The sequence below is a fragment of the Sciurus vulgaris genome (assembly GCF_902686455.1).
Source record: "Sciurus vulgaris genome assembly, chromosome: 14".
NCBI classification, from domain to species: domain Eukaryota; kingdom Metazoa; phylum Chordata; class Mammalia; order Rodentia; family Sciuridae; genus Sciurus; species Sciurus vulgaris.
Genome location: NC_136475.1, coordinates 87,695,788 through 87,709,810, shown reverse-complemented (window position 1 = coordinate 87,709,810; position 14,023 = coordinate 87,695,788). Strand labels below are relative to the sequence as shown.

The following is a 14,023-nucleotide window of genomic DNA, read 5'->3' as shown; positions in this document are numbered from 1 at the left end:
AGGGACATAAGTGTCAGTGTGATGTGAAGGGGCAGTCTTCTGAACACACAGCTTCTGAAAGAGAACAAGGGTAAAAAGGGAGAAGCATACCTTGCCGTCGGGTGGTGGAGGGGAAAGAAGCCCAGGAAACAGCACACTGCCATAGAGAGATCCACAGCCCACAGCCCTCCCACCACCAGGCACCTGCTAGAGCCCTTGAACTGAGCTACACTGGCCAAAGAGGGCACCACTCAGCTGGAAATCTTGTAAAGCAGTCCAATATCATAAAAAAGACTAAGAAAAATATTTACAAATACTTTGCAGAAAATCAAAATACAAAATTTCACATGTATCAACAAAGGTATAGCTACCCCTGGAAAAACAACCATAAAGCAAAAGAAAACTTGAAAATAACACTAACCAACTAAATTGCTTTGATATGCATGTGAGGAAATAGAAAACTTTAAAAACTACCTTAATCAGAAACTCAAGAACTCAGAAAAGCATTATACAAGAAAAAATTTAAAAAAAAAAAAAAACAGTGAAAAACAAAAAGCTTATTTAATTCAGGAATAAGACAAAATTATCTTTAAAAAAGAAGAAATCATGAGGTATGCAAACAAAGACTGAATAAGGACCTTTAAAGAAAGACAAGAAAACAATACAAGAATGAAAAAGAAATGTGAATTAAAAAAGAAATGAAATAAAGGAGAGAGTAAAAAGCAAAGACAGTGAAGCAGAAAACAAAACCAAGCCACAAAATATTTAAAATTATAACCTAAGAAAACTTTCCAGAAATAGAAAAAGATCTGAATCTCCGAGTCATACGGGCAGATGCATACCTAGGGAAACTGGCACTGAATGACAAGCTCCAGCACCCTAGCAGTGTTAGTAGATTCCACAGATGGAAAAAATCTCAAAACCTCCAAGCAAAACGGACTATACGAAGGGGAAATGAGTAGATTAATCCAGACTTTTAAACCCCGCATACCAAGAAAATAAGAGTAGAAATTGTTGAAGTTTAATGAAAGAGTGAACCAAGATTCTATGTCTAGAAAACTTATCAAAACAGTGGAAAAATCATTTTGAAAATTAAAAAAAAAAAAACATCAGCTATGTGCTCTTCTCAAAACATCTACTAAAGACTAACTTCATCCAATCAAGATGACGAGGAAAACTTCAATAAAAAACTAACTGCAAGCATTTTTAAATCCATCAATGCACATCTTACACTAAAGAAAAGCGGAGATGAGAGTACAAAGTATGTGTAAATATTACATATTGTGACAAAGAATAAATAATGCAAATAAAACAGCAGAAAGTAAAGGGAAAGAGGAAAACAGAATAAGCTCACTGATTTTTATATAAGCAACTATTAGGAATTTGTAAGAATACCAATGAAACTGACAAAATATTGGAGGACATTGATAACATCAACAAGAATAGTTTAAATAAAAAGATGGAGGTGAACTCCCATGTAAATGAACTGGAAAGAGAATGGGAAGGACAGAGTTGGAAGCAGGCAAAGACAACCTGTGAACACTTTAAATAAAGGAAAAGAAAAGGGAGGGAGGCTGGAGGGCAAGGAGGGCCCAAGAGTTTTATAATAGGAGAAACAAAAGCATCTTACAAGCTGATAAGTCCAGGAGACAGCAAAATCTTAGTGTAGAAGACATATTCTTCAATTATCTAGGGAGATCAAAGGCCAGGCTTGGCCTTAGAGCAAGGACAGTAGTCTGCCATGACAAGAGAAAAGGTAAGAGAACACAGGCACAGCCGCAGGCAGTCATTGCAATTTCATGGAAGTACTCTTCTCCTTATGCTTCTATTTTCTCAGCAAAATAGGATTTTGCAGGGAAACAAGATTCCACAAGGCCTGTATTCTTTTCACCAGAACAATGTAAGTTGAAAAAGCAGCAGCATCAATCATATAAAAAAAAAATCTTTACTCATTTTTATATACTTATTTTCAAGATTTTTATCTTAAAAATACAAATAGGCAATAATATTGGACCCAATAGATCAGCTGAGAGTTTATCAAGTGCTTTCACATACAGGATCCCCCTTGGATCCTGGCCAAAGTCTGAATAGCAAGGGATGAGCAGGAATTCAATACCAGCCTGACTCTAAGACCTGCACTTTTCCTTTGTCCCAGTTACTGAAATCTGACCTAGTATCTCTTACAGCTTACTGTACTTTTTTGTTGACACAGTTATACTAATATCTTTATATTCCTAATACCTAGAGTAGTAATTCAATGTTGAACAAATGGGTAAGTAAAACTATCTCACATAAGTGACACATTAGTTTGGAAACTGGTCAGTGCATATATTGAATTTTTCATAGTTTCTTTTACAACTTACCAGCCTCATGAGACTAGAATACATGCACTGCAGCATTTTTCAGTCAATATGTACCCTGGAACAACCGCACCCTTATACATAAAGAGGAGCTACAATGAGAACAATACCTGTTTTCTGACAAAAGGAGCTAATCCCAATAACCTCATATTTTTTGGAGTTAGGGGACACCTATGTAGAACTATTATAAGTTTAGCTCCAAGACACATTTAAAAGCCAATAATGTAATTAAAATACACTTGCAACATTTCAAGAAGTTAATCATGCAGCAGGGCATTCAATTTGCAACTCACTATTTTTCCTGACTTATTTTGTCAGTGCAAAAACTATTTTCTTTTACAAGACTTCAAAATGAAAACCTCAGGCCAGTGAGAGAAGAGCAGAGACTATACAGAGCAGAGCAGCTTCTACTGCTTCAACAGGGAGCACAGCCACAGCACAAGGGAACTCCAAGAAGACAAGGAAAAAGGGTTTCCTTACATGCAAAGAACTCCGTGACGTTTCCTTTCCTGGACCACTCTGTCACAAATACACTTGCTTACACTGAACCACAACACTCACACCTTGCCTGCTTCACCTCTCGTAGCATCCTCCACACTTTTCTATTTTTTTCCCCTTTACTCTATATTTTGACAAATTTCATAGTACAGAAAAGTTTAAAATTGTACAATGAAGCATCAGTATACTTTCATTTGGGCTGACCAATTACATACATTTTGTCACATTTGTGTTTCTCTCTTTCTCTCTCTCTCTCTCTCTTTCTCTATACATACACACACACACACACACGCCTTCCTAAAAATATTTTCACTAAGTCACTGGAAAATAAGCGGTAGGCATCATACTTGCTTTAGACAGATTTGAGAGAGAATTCCTAAAACTCTTCCAAGATCTGCCCTGATACATCTACATATAAAACTACAAGCTGGACATGAATCAAGTCAGAGAAATAAGCACAAGTAATAAAAAACTACAAATAAGAAATAATGTGTAAAGTATATACAACTGCCTCCTACCTCACTTTCATTTGATAAAATAATCATCAGAGTAAATAAATGTGTATTTATAAATTAAATGTGTATATAATTTCATAGAAGAGGGAAGTACTAAACAGGGCCAGCAGACCTGGCTCATCCCCTCTTCCATTTTTAGTGCTTAAAATCTCATGGGCCTTCAGCTCCTTGTCACTGCTCAATCCCCAGGTTCAGCAGAGAACATAAATGGGTAGTAGATTAGGAAGAAGGCTAATAAATGGAAGGCAAAGCACAAAGCCTAGTATGAAATAAGTTGATCTCCAAATCAAAACTGATTTAAGTTCTAATGCCATATAAACCCGAAAGTCATAAGCACTTTTCAAAAAATGTAAAACTAGTGAGATGTGGTGGTGCACGCCTGTAATCCCAATGACTCAAGAGGCTGAGGCAGGAGATTCCAAGTTCAAGGCCAATATCACAGCTTATGAGATCCTCAGTAATTTAGCAAGACTCTGCCTCAAAATAAAAAATTAATAAGGGTGCAGAAAAAAAAAAAAAATAAGGGTGCAGATATAGCTTAGTGGTGGAGCATTTGCCTAGCATGTTGCAACACCCTGAACTCAATCCCCAATTAAAAACAAAAAAACGATTACTACTTTGTTGGATTAAATCCCAATCACACATTTCAGGACATACCAAATACTAAAAAATAATGATACTAATGGAAGAGTACTATAATCGCTAAAGATTTCTGTTCAAAAATACTTTTTCCTTACTTTTCAATACCAAGTCATTGTTTCAGAAGATTAAAGTTAATAACATATTTTAAGAAAAATAACGAACACATTCATCATTGAAATGGCCTAACACATTTGCTTGTTTTACTGCACTTAAATTTCTTGGTTTCTTCCCTTATTTGAAAAAGATCTAATTGCTCACTATGTAACAGATAATGTGCTATGTTCTTACTTCCATGCAGTTTACAGAAATAACCAAGATATGTAATATTACAGGGTGGGTGTTCAACATGGTAAACACAATTAGTATTCACCCACACTTAGTTCTTCTTGCCCTTCTGAACACACGAAACAGTACCTACTGTGAACAGATGATGTCGCTTCTAGACTCAGACAGTAAAAAGTTCTACCTTTTATCCCTGTCTTCCCTTTCTAAGACCATAAATTTAAATAATAAGAACTTCAAAGAGGTTATCCTCCAAATCTTTTTTCAGCATTTGGAAGCAGCTGTCCAGGAGAATCAGAGTATCAACAGCAGGCTTTGCCACAAATAAGAAATAAATTTTCATGTGGTAAGCACAGAAATTTTAAAACTTTTCCTTTGCTTCTTTTGTTTGTTTGTTATTTCCACAACCCCACAGTGCTAGGGACTCGAACCTGAGTCTCCAGCATGCGAGGCAGGCACTCTACGTGATGGGCTATATCGTCAGCACGTCCTTTGCTTCTTGATAGTATTGTCTAAATTGTCACAATGCAGCCTACCTATACACAGCCTACGAGAGGTTATCATCTGAAACTTGAATGTCTTCCAAAGGACCACTAAAGGTTTGTCCCCAGCACATGGTGCCAGTTAGAGGTGGCGGAATCTTCAGGAAGTAGGACCTAGTGAAAGGAAGTCTTGGGGGACACTGGCACCTCCTCTCACTTCCCAGGGGCCATGAGGTGAGTGACCTCCTCACCATGTGCTCCAGCCATGACATACTGCCCTAATAGGGACAAGCCACCATGGTGTGAAACCTCTTAAACTGAGCCAAAATAACTTTTTCCTCACTACAAGTTGTTTATCTCAGTACTTTGCTGCCGCCAAAGAAAGCTAACTAACCTGAGGGGTGTCTGACACAAAATAGAAGCCCAATTACTAATTATAGAAAGAACAAATAGATGGAATAGTTCATAGAAAAAGGAACAACATGAAGGAAGTACCACACAGCAGTTAAGAAGGAACACTGGCAAGTTTCTGCTGCAGCTCTATTCTGATTTTACCACCTGCTAGCTAGGTAGCCCAGGGCAACTTACTCAACGACATTTTCCTCGTGAACAGACAGACCTTCAAAGGGTTACTTAGGTAAGCTAAAACGTGCAAAAGCACTCCAAATAGTTGCCAAAACATAAAAGGTACTTGATAAATTTTAATGTCTAAAGGGGGCAAATGCAAGTATTCAAACTACTATTAGGTTGTTTTTCTAATATCTGAAAATATTACTAAAAATAAAACCAGGTGAAATTTGATACACTCTGTTAAACTTGATGTTTGGAAGAACTGAAATTGAACGAGCACTAATTAACCTTCCTCATTTAAGACAAAATTATTTCTTTCTCTAAATCTCACAAAGGGTTTATTTGTTTAAGACCAATTAGAAAAGTAAAAGGTTGTAACTAATGCTTACCGTAGTAACCCTATCTCCGCCATTAGTGACCTGCTTGTAATAAGGTGATCCCGAAAGAACTCTCCATGCAGAAAGGCCGCAGCCAGCCGCCGTTGCTGTGCCCATGTCCGTAGTCTCACATCCACCAACCAGCAGAAGTCTAAACATGAGACAAATAGAACTAATGAACTGCAAATACAAAATAACAAAAATAACAAGTACAGAAACACTTCTGCCAAGAAAACTAAATTATTATAAATTATGCCTAGAAAGTTAGTATTTTAGATAAAACAATGAAAAGAAAACCAATTGGAATGTCCATTTCATTGAGCAGAAGCCTTTACAGTCAGGCCTGAAACTCATATGGGACCTGAGAAATCAAAGAAAAAATGTCTTAAGCCCGGCAACAGCATATTGAAGAAAATGCCTATGTCACAACATAAGCATCAATAAACAGATGTGTAGCTTCATCAGACATACGTGCACTGAATGACAGCAGTTTACGTGATGCACTGAGGGCACAACTCCAGCACCTCCGAGAGAAATGACAGCTGCAAATTCTCAAGGGAAAGAGACATGTGGCAACGAATTCTTACAAATAAGACCCTGGTAGTTTAGTTGTGCATTATGACTGGTTTGCTTTTCTGTGAACCAATTACCAAGAGGGCAAACAGCTTAACATATACTAAAAGTTAAAAGATGTTACTGGATTAGCATTATATAAAGTGAGCAGGTTAATAATGGAATTCAAATAGCCAAGACTTTTAAAGTCAAGTTAGGATTAGTACATCCGGCAGGGTCCTGTATAATGTATAATCACTTATCTAAAAAAAAAATAAAAATGTTGGAAAGTAAAGTGTTGACACATTAAAGGAAACACTTCAATTGTCAGTGATTTATCTATTGTTCCCAATGACAGTAGACCTGATAGAGGTAACAGAAGACAAAAACCATGAACTTCTCAATTTAATTTTTTTTAAATAATGAAAATAGTTTCTATCGTGCTCTGGAAACTGCTGCCTATGAAACAGAAAAGACTTTCAAGCAGAGGTTTCCTTGGCCATGCCCACATGGTGCTGTCCCCATGCCATCTACCACTGCCCCAAATGACAGAACACTGTATCAAACCTCTGTACATCAAAGTTTACAAAACACCTATCATCACAAGGCCCCTGTTGTGTTGAAAACAAGATACACTTCATCACACGATTTACCTTTTCCTAGGCTATACTCAGGAAAATCAAAACTTGAAAATTTTAGTTTTTGCATAGAAATTGGAAGAGGAAAGAAAACAACACTTCATAAGGTTCTTCAGAGTTGGCATATCAAAAGTCTGAAACATAGGGCTCTATTAACTAAGGTTAACTTTAAATGTTATACAATTATAAATATCAGTACACAATGCAACACCACGAGCACAATTTCCCCTTCACAAGTACATGCCCCAGGGTGGTCAAAAAGAACAGCACTATTATAGAAAGTAACACCTGGCTTCTGCTCATTCTGCTCACCTCATGGGGTAGGCGGATAATGCCAATGTGCATAAGATGTCCCCACCCTAATCCAGGAAACCTGTAGATATATTACATGAATTAAAGGTTGTAGATGGAATTACGGTTTCCAATTGACTGACCTTTATACAGAGAGATTACCTTGAATTTTCCAGGTGGGCTGAGTAGGATCACTAGGATACTTAAAAGTGAAAGAAGGAAGCAGAAGAGCCTGTGTCGGTGATGTGATGTGAAATGAGAAAGACTCATTTGGCCATTGCTGGTTTTGAAGGTGGAAGAAGTCATAGGACAAGGAACCTGGGCAGCTTCTAAATGCTAGGAAAACCTCCAGAAAGGAATACAGTCCAGCTGGCACCTTGTTTGAGCCCCACAAGACCCATTTCTGACCTACTGAAATGTAAGATAAATTCGTTTCATGCCATTACATTTGTGACAACTTGTTAGAGCAGCCATAGAAAACTAAAATACACCTTGTTTCATTCCCAGCCCCAAAACACAGTTCTATCAGACTCAGTCCACCGACAGCAGTTCTTACCTGACCAATTTCTAATGTGTTTTTGAATTACCCCCGCCCAAAAGAACTCATCTCTAACCTATACTCTTAGATCCAAAAATTTCTAAAACACATAAAATCCTGCTGTTTAACCAAAAAGCTTAGCAAAATTTGAAATTCATGAAGTTATGTAAATGCACTTTAATCACAGAAACACAACTTGAGCCTACACTCTTAGCTTTTTTCCTTTTGCTTTTTAGACACAGCTCTTACAAGGTTACCCCAGCAAATAGAAAACAATAAATTATGAGATGATGGCTTGAAATAACCTGTTTAGAGTATTTCTAACCTAGGCAAATTCTCAGAGCAAAAATTAATCTGTTGCGAGGACAAGAGATTTTGGTCCAAAGTCAAACTAATAGTGCAAGTACTATTTGGCCAGAGCAGTCAATCTGTTCAGACAATGACTGTTACACTGAAGTATTCCCCCAAAAGGATCTCTAGTACAGATAAAATCGGACTATCCCTCTAATATAACTACCAATTTGAACAAAATACAGATAAAGAAAAACATCGTAAACAATACTAAACAAAACATAATAAACAAATCTAGCCACTGGAAACAAAATCAATGGTGTGGTTTCTTCAGAACATACACAGCAAGACAGCAGCAGATACTAGGAAAATAGAGGGCAAATGAATAAACTGAGGAGCACAGGTTGGTATCTGAAGACATGGCATTACTGTTAATTATTTTTTCTAGATGTGATAATGATACCATTATGTAGAGTTCTTATTTTGTACAAATACTGAAGTGTTACAAATGAAATAATATGCTGTACAGGATTTACTTCAAAATAGTCCAGTGGGATGAAGATGAGTCAGGCCATGAGCTAACTATTGAAATTCAATGATGAGTCCACTATTCTACAAGTCTAATACTCTACTTTTGTATATGCTTTAAATTTTCCATAAAGAAATTTTTCCCAAAAGTTCATTTACTAGGATAAACTCTGAATAAATAGAAACAGAACAGGTAACTCTGAATATTTAGAGTTCCAATTTAATCATAATGTTTTTCAAAGGAAAAAAAACATGATTCATAACAGCTTTAAAAACCAGTAACTTATAATTATAAAAAAAAAAAAAAAAAAAAACACTAAGAACTCAACAAATCTCCCAAAAGGCCACAATAAAACAATTCTTTGATAACTGAAATAAGTACCCGCTGATCAACTGCAACATGTATTTGTATTAAAAAATATGTACTATATTAAATATTTTAATACATTCAATACATAATTTCCATTATGTTAATTGTATTTATGGTAGCAAAATATGAAACTCCATTGCTTGACTACTGAAGAGTTAAAGAACTGAGAATTTAGATTCCTTATCTCCTGGACTTGATCCTAGAAGGCACTTCCTCTCCATGAATTCTGATGACTATCATGACTGTGCGGAGATTAAACTGGCTACAGCAGGATAAGCTCCACCAAAACAAGAGATTCAGCACTGCTTCTGCCTTTCCTCCCTTCATGCCAGACTAAAGGGTAAGTGGAAAAACAAGTAAAATGATGACCTTAGTCATGTGCTGCACCCCCACCCCAGGGCAGCTTGGGGCCACTGGAGCTTCAGCAGTCCACGTGAGTTGGAAGAATGCACGTGTGCGCACATGCAAGCAGGCCTGACGGTTCATGTCTTTTAAGGGGAGAGTACTGAAATAACTTCATCCATACACCCACAGAACAAGTAACTGGCAACCACTGTGTGCAGGACAGTGAACCAAGAGAGATGAGCTACATGCGCGCTCTGCATTCCAAAGCTCATTCTCTAAGAGAGGGCAAAGAAGAGGGAAGAGCAAGTGGAAGCACGGAATTAAGGAGCACAGATGACAACTGGTTGATAAGCCAATTTAAATCACTGAAGAATTTTCTTCAGTTATACATGCCGTGGAGGATCAACCTCAATTCAAGATGTCAATTTGACCCATTACTTTGTTTTTCAAGATTCGCAATGTTGACTAAAGCTAACTTACAAATGATTAAGAAAATAAAAATAAAAGCAGGCTGGCAGTGATGCTTGGCCAAGTAAATAAACGTTCTCCAGCGTGTTCAGTGTTTAGAAGAGGCTTCCAGGGCAACAAGGGCCACACAGTGGCCAGTGAAGAAAAATGAAGTGCCACTGGTAAAAACAGGCAATTTACATAGTCAATCAAGGGGAATGAGAAGACAGGGGTCTCAGACCCAACACAGCACACTCAATAAACATCTGCCAAGTGACTGAGGGCGAGTCTTCGACTTCCTCCTTAAGCAGCACAGAGTAAAGGTGCTATAGAGACTGTTATGGTTTGGATACGAGGTGTTCCCCCAAAGCTCCCGTTTCCACTCAGGAATGTGAAATGATCAGACAAGAATGGTTACCTAATCAGTCCGTCCCAGTTTGAACAGACTGGATGTTAACTGTACGGGGCCGGGGTGGAGGTGGGTCACGGGGGGTGTACCCTGGAAGGCTGTGTCTTCCCTGTGACCCTGTACCCACCTCTCTCTACTTCCTGATCCTGCCATGAGCAGAGCAGCTTTCCTCTGTTAGGCCCCTTCCCAGGACGCACTGCCTCTTCTCAGACCCAGAACAATGGAGTTAGCCATCTGTGAACTGAGACCTCTGAAACTACAAGCCGCAAATAAAGTTCCCTCTTCTAAATTGTTCTCGTCAAGTATTTTGGTCACAGCGTTGAAAAGGTAAACTAAAAGAGAGACCCATCTTCCCTGTACCTGTCTTCACTCTCGCCAGGTTTGAGCAGACAAGGTAGAAAGGACAGGGTCATGGCAACGAGGGCAGAAGGAGGTGGGAGTCACATGATTAAAATGTCAAGCCAAGAATGCCATGAGGGAGCTTCAAGAAAAAGTTTTCCCAATGTTTGTAAGCGCTATGGGACATGAATGAAGACAGCGAGAGAACCTGTTCTTCATTGGACTCTTGATACCTACAGGTTGATAATTCCTCTTAATCTAAATCTCAAGCAAGGTCAAATAAAATCCTATCTGAATATCTCACAGACCTGAACAAACTGATTTAATGAAACTAGGCAAACATAAGATTCACATGAGAGAGGACAGTGCCAACTCAGTCCATACTGATCAGTCTTTCTCTTTATGAGCTGGTCTTTGTGCACCTTGACCTATAAACATTTGCCATTCTCCTTGAAATCTGACCATATTAAAAATTAAAACCTCGATCTATAAAATAACAAATCATATCCAGGAGAAGTTATCTATAACACATAAAACCAATAGTTTATTAGTAGAGAGAATTTATAAAATCTTCCATCAGTTCAAGAGAAAAATGGACAAAGAATAAGCAATGGCAAATCACAAGAGGAGAAATCCAAAGGGCAATAATACAGATTATCATAACAAAGATTTATACCAACTAACCTGTAGAATGTTTAGGGACAAAGTAACTTTTATATACTACTAACGAGTTTGCATTGAGAGTGAAAATATCTAGGGACTCAACAATTCTTAAAACAAGATTGCATTTACGGTGTAAAGAAGATAAATGTAAATGTAATTGGAAAGTCACACATCAAAATCATCATAGCTGCCTCTAGAGAAGAAAAAGTAAGACAAAGGATTGGAGCAGAAAATTCTGTTTCTACTGTTCTCTCTCATTTATAGATTGTCATACACACACACACACACATATATATATATACATGCACACACACATATCTTAGGTAAAAAAGACAAAATATTTATAAATTTTATGTAGTGGATACTTAGGTATATATTATTCCTTTTTAATTTTAAAAAAGAACTAACAAGATGCTGCGTCTCACATTACATACAGAAACTTCTGAGGTTAACGATGTCCAAAAGACAAAAATTTTGTAAATTGGTTTTAACACTGTATCAACCCACAAGTCTAATCAAATACTGAAAAGGAAATTAGTATATATTTTGCTATGCCATTTTAAGGTTGTTCATACATTAATGGTTAAACCGTAAGCATTTTCTAGCTTACTACTGAAATAACTGTCAGATTTTCAGAAATTAAATGCACAAACAAAATAATGTAGAAAATAATTCATATTGTTAATGTTATTTGCTATTGCATTAAGTTCTTCCAACAGAATATTTACACACAGTAGTAACCATTACATCCTTAACTATACTGAATACTAAGTGCTTAATTTCAGAATCACAAGAGACAATTTTGGGGGGGGGGTGATAGTAATGGGGTATTGAACCCAGGGGCACTTAACTACTGAGCAATATTTCCAGTCCTTTTTATTTTTATTTTGAGATAGGGTTCCACTAAGTTACTTAGGACCTTGCTAAGTTACTGAGGCTGGCCTTAACTTGTGATCCCCCTGCCTCAGCCTCCCAAGTTGCTAGGATTATAAGTGTGCACCACCATGCACAAGATAATCATTTTTATTTTTAACCATCACATAGACACAAATCAGAACAGAATTTCTAGAACATAAATTAAATTCTCTACACTAAAGAACATGATATGTGGGAATTAACACAACTATTTATCCTTCACAAAAACAAAATAGAAAAAAATTAGTTAATTTTCCCAATAATCTTCAACTTCGCATTCTGTGGAAAACAGCAAGAAATGTTGTGAGTCTAGGAACCAGGGCCTTCGTAAAAAATTATGTAATCTTGGACATTCCTTTCACTCCATTAGTAATTACTGTACACCAACTATGTACTAAGCAATGAGGATATCCTAAGTAATTGAAGAAATATCCTAATAGGTCATTTCTAATTCTCCTTGGAATCAATTTTCAATGTAACTCTCATCCCTCTGAGTTCACCAGTATCATGTGGCGCGATTCTCAGAGGGAACAGTCTTTGACACACTCATACACTGGAATGAACATAAGCCTGGTCCACTTCAGGTGAAGTAACTAGGAACCACTGACCACAGCTGCACAGGCCCTCTGAAGCAGCCTCTGTGGTAGGTACACACTCAGCCTAGGCACATTCACTGCATGGAAGAAGTCAGGGAAGGCTTCACAGGGAAGCACCAGTGAAGGGTTCACTCATTAAACCATTTCCCACAGATAAAGGGTGAAGTAAAAAGCACTCTAAACCAAGAGAACATGATGAACAGGAGCACAGAGCTGAGGCTCTAAATGGTGTGTTCAGAGAACATAAGAAACAGAGCAAGTGGAAGTAAAAGACAAAGTTCAGATGCAACTTAGCAACACAAATATCTTACTCACTCCTGGGTACTACGTTCTACCTTCTTTGATATAACAGCTATTTAAATCATATCCCTATTTCTAAATTTGGAGTCATTTTGGGTGTAGGGACTGTGTCCAGTTCATCTTGGTATCCTTTAAAACACGTACTATTGATGTTCCACTCAAGAAATGTTTATCTGGGCACCATGTGAAAAGAAATACAGCTACACATGGGAAGTGGCACACAGTCCTTCCTGGTCCATGGCTTAACCTCTCTAGGCCTCACGTCTCTCCTGAGAAATGAAGGGATCGAACCAAATGATGGATGAAGTCTGTTCTAGTGCTGATACTCTGTGAATCTAAAACTCGAAGCAGGGACACAGGTCTCAGACAACAAAAATAAACAGACTGATGGAGAACACGAACACACACACACACACACACACACACAGGTATGAATAAATGATCCAGAATAAAGGCAGAGGCCAGGGAAGAACAGGAGACAGTAACACAAAGGTGGCCAAAGCTCTCCAAGAAAAGTACAGATAGGATGCAAGCCCCTAAGTATCACATCACATGTGATGCTAATGGGATGAAATTACATTAAAAATTGATTTCAAGAAAATTAGGAATAGTTTTATTAAGAAGGTTCTTCAATCTAGTAATTGTTGAAAAAATCTGCCATCTAGTGGCTTAAAACTCCTTCAAACCAAGAAAGTAAGTTCAAAATAATAGACTTCTATATGTTCTACCCATTGACCAGCATGCTGAAGTCAGATAATAAGAAAAAAGAGAAAAAAGGAGGAAAAAAATACTCCACGTCCTCAAATTTTGGGCTCGGGGGTATGGCTCAGTGCTAGAGCACTTGTCTAGCATGTGTAAGACCCCAGGTTAGATGCCCACCACCACAAACAAACAAACAAAAAATGCTTAAACACCAGGTTTATTATCTAATAATTAGCTAGAAGTCATTCTCTTTTGAAAAACAAATATTCCTCATTTTAATTCATTTTAGTATATCCTAAACATTCTTTACTACATAAATCCAACCAGTTTAGTATTTTAAATTCTGCTTACCTGTATTTATTAAAGAATAAAAAGAAAATATAACCATGATCCT

At 37.4% G+C, this 14,023-nt stretch overlaps 1 protein-coding gene across 1 annotated transcript in view; it reads right to left on the bottom strand.

Annotated features, from left to right (window-relative positions):
• The window catches only part of NBAS (NBAS subunit of NRZ tethering complex), a 343,098-nt gene that overhangs the window by 268,080 nt on the left and 60,995 nt on the right, over positions 1-14,023 (bottom strand). Inside the window, exon 10 of the mRNA XM_079111365.1 lies at positions 5,718-5,856. Coding sequence (XP_078967491.1) covers positions 5,718-5,856 — 139 coding nt within the window. The remainder of the gene's footprint in view (positions 1-5,717; positions 5,857-14,023) is intronic.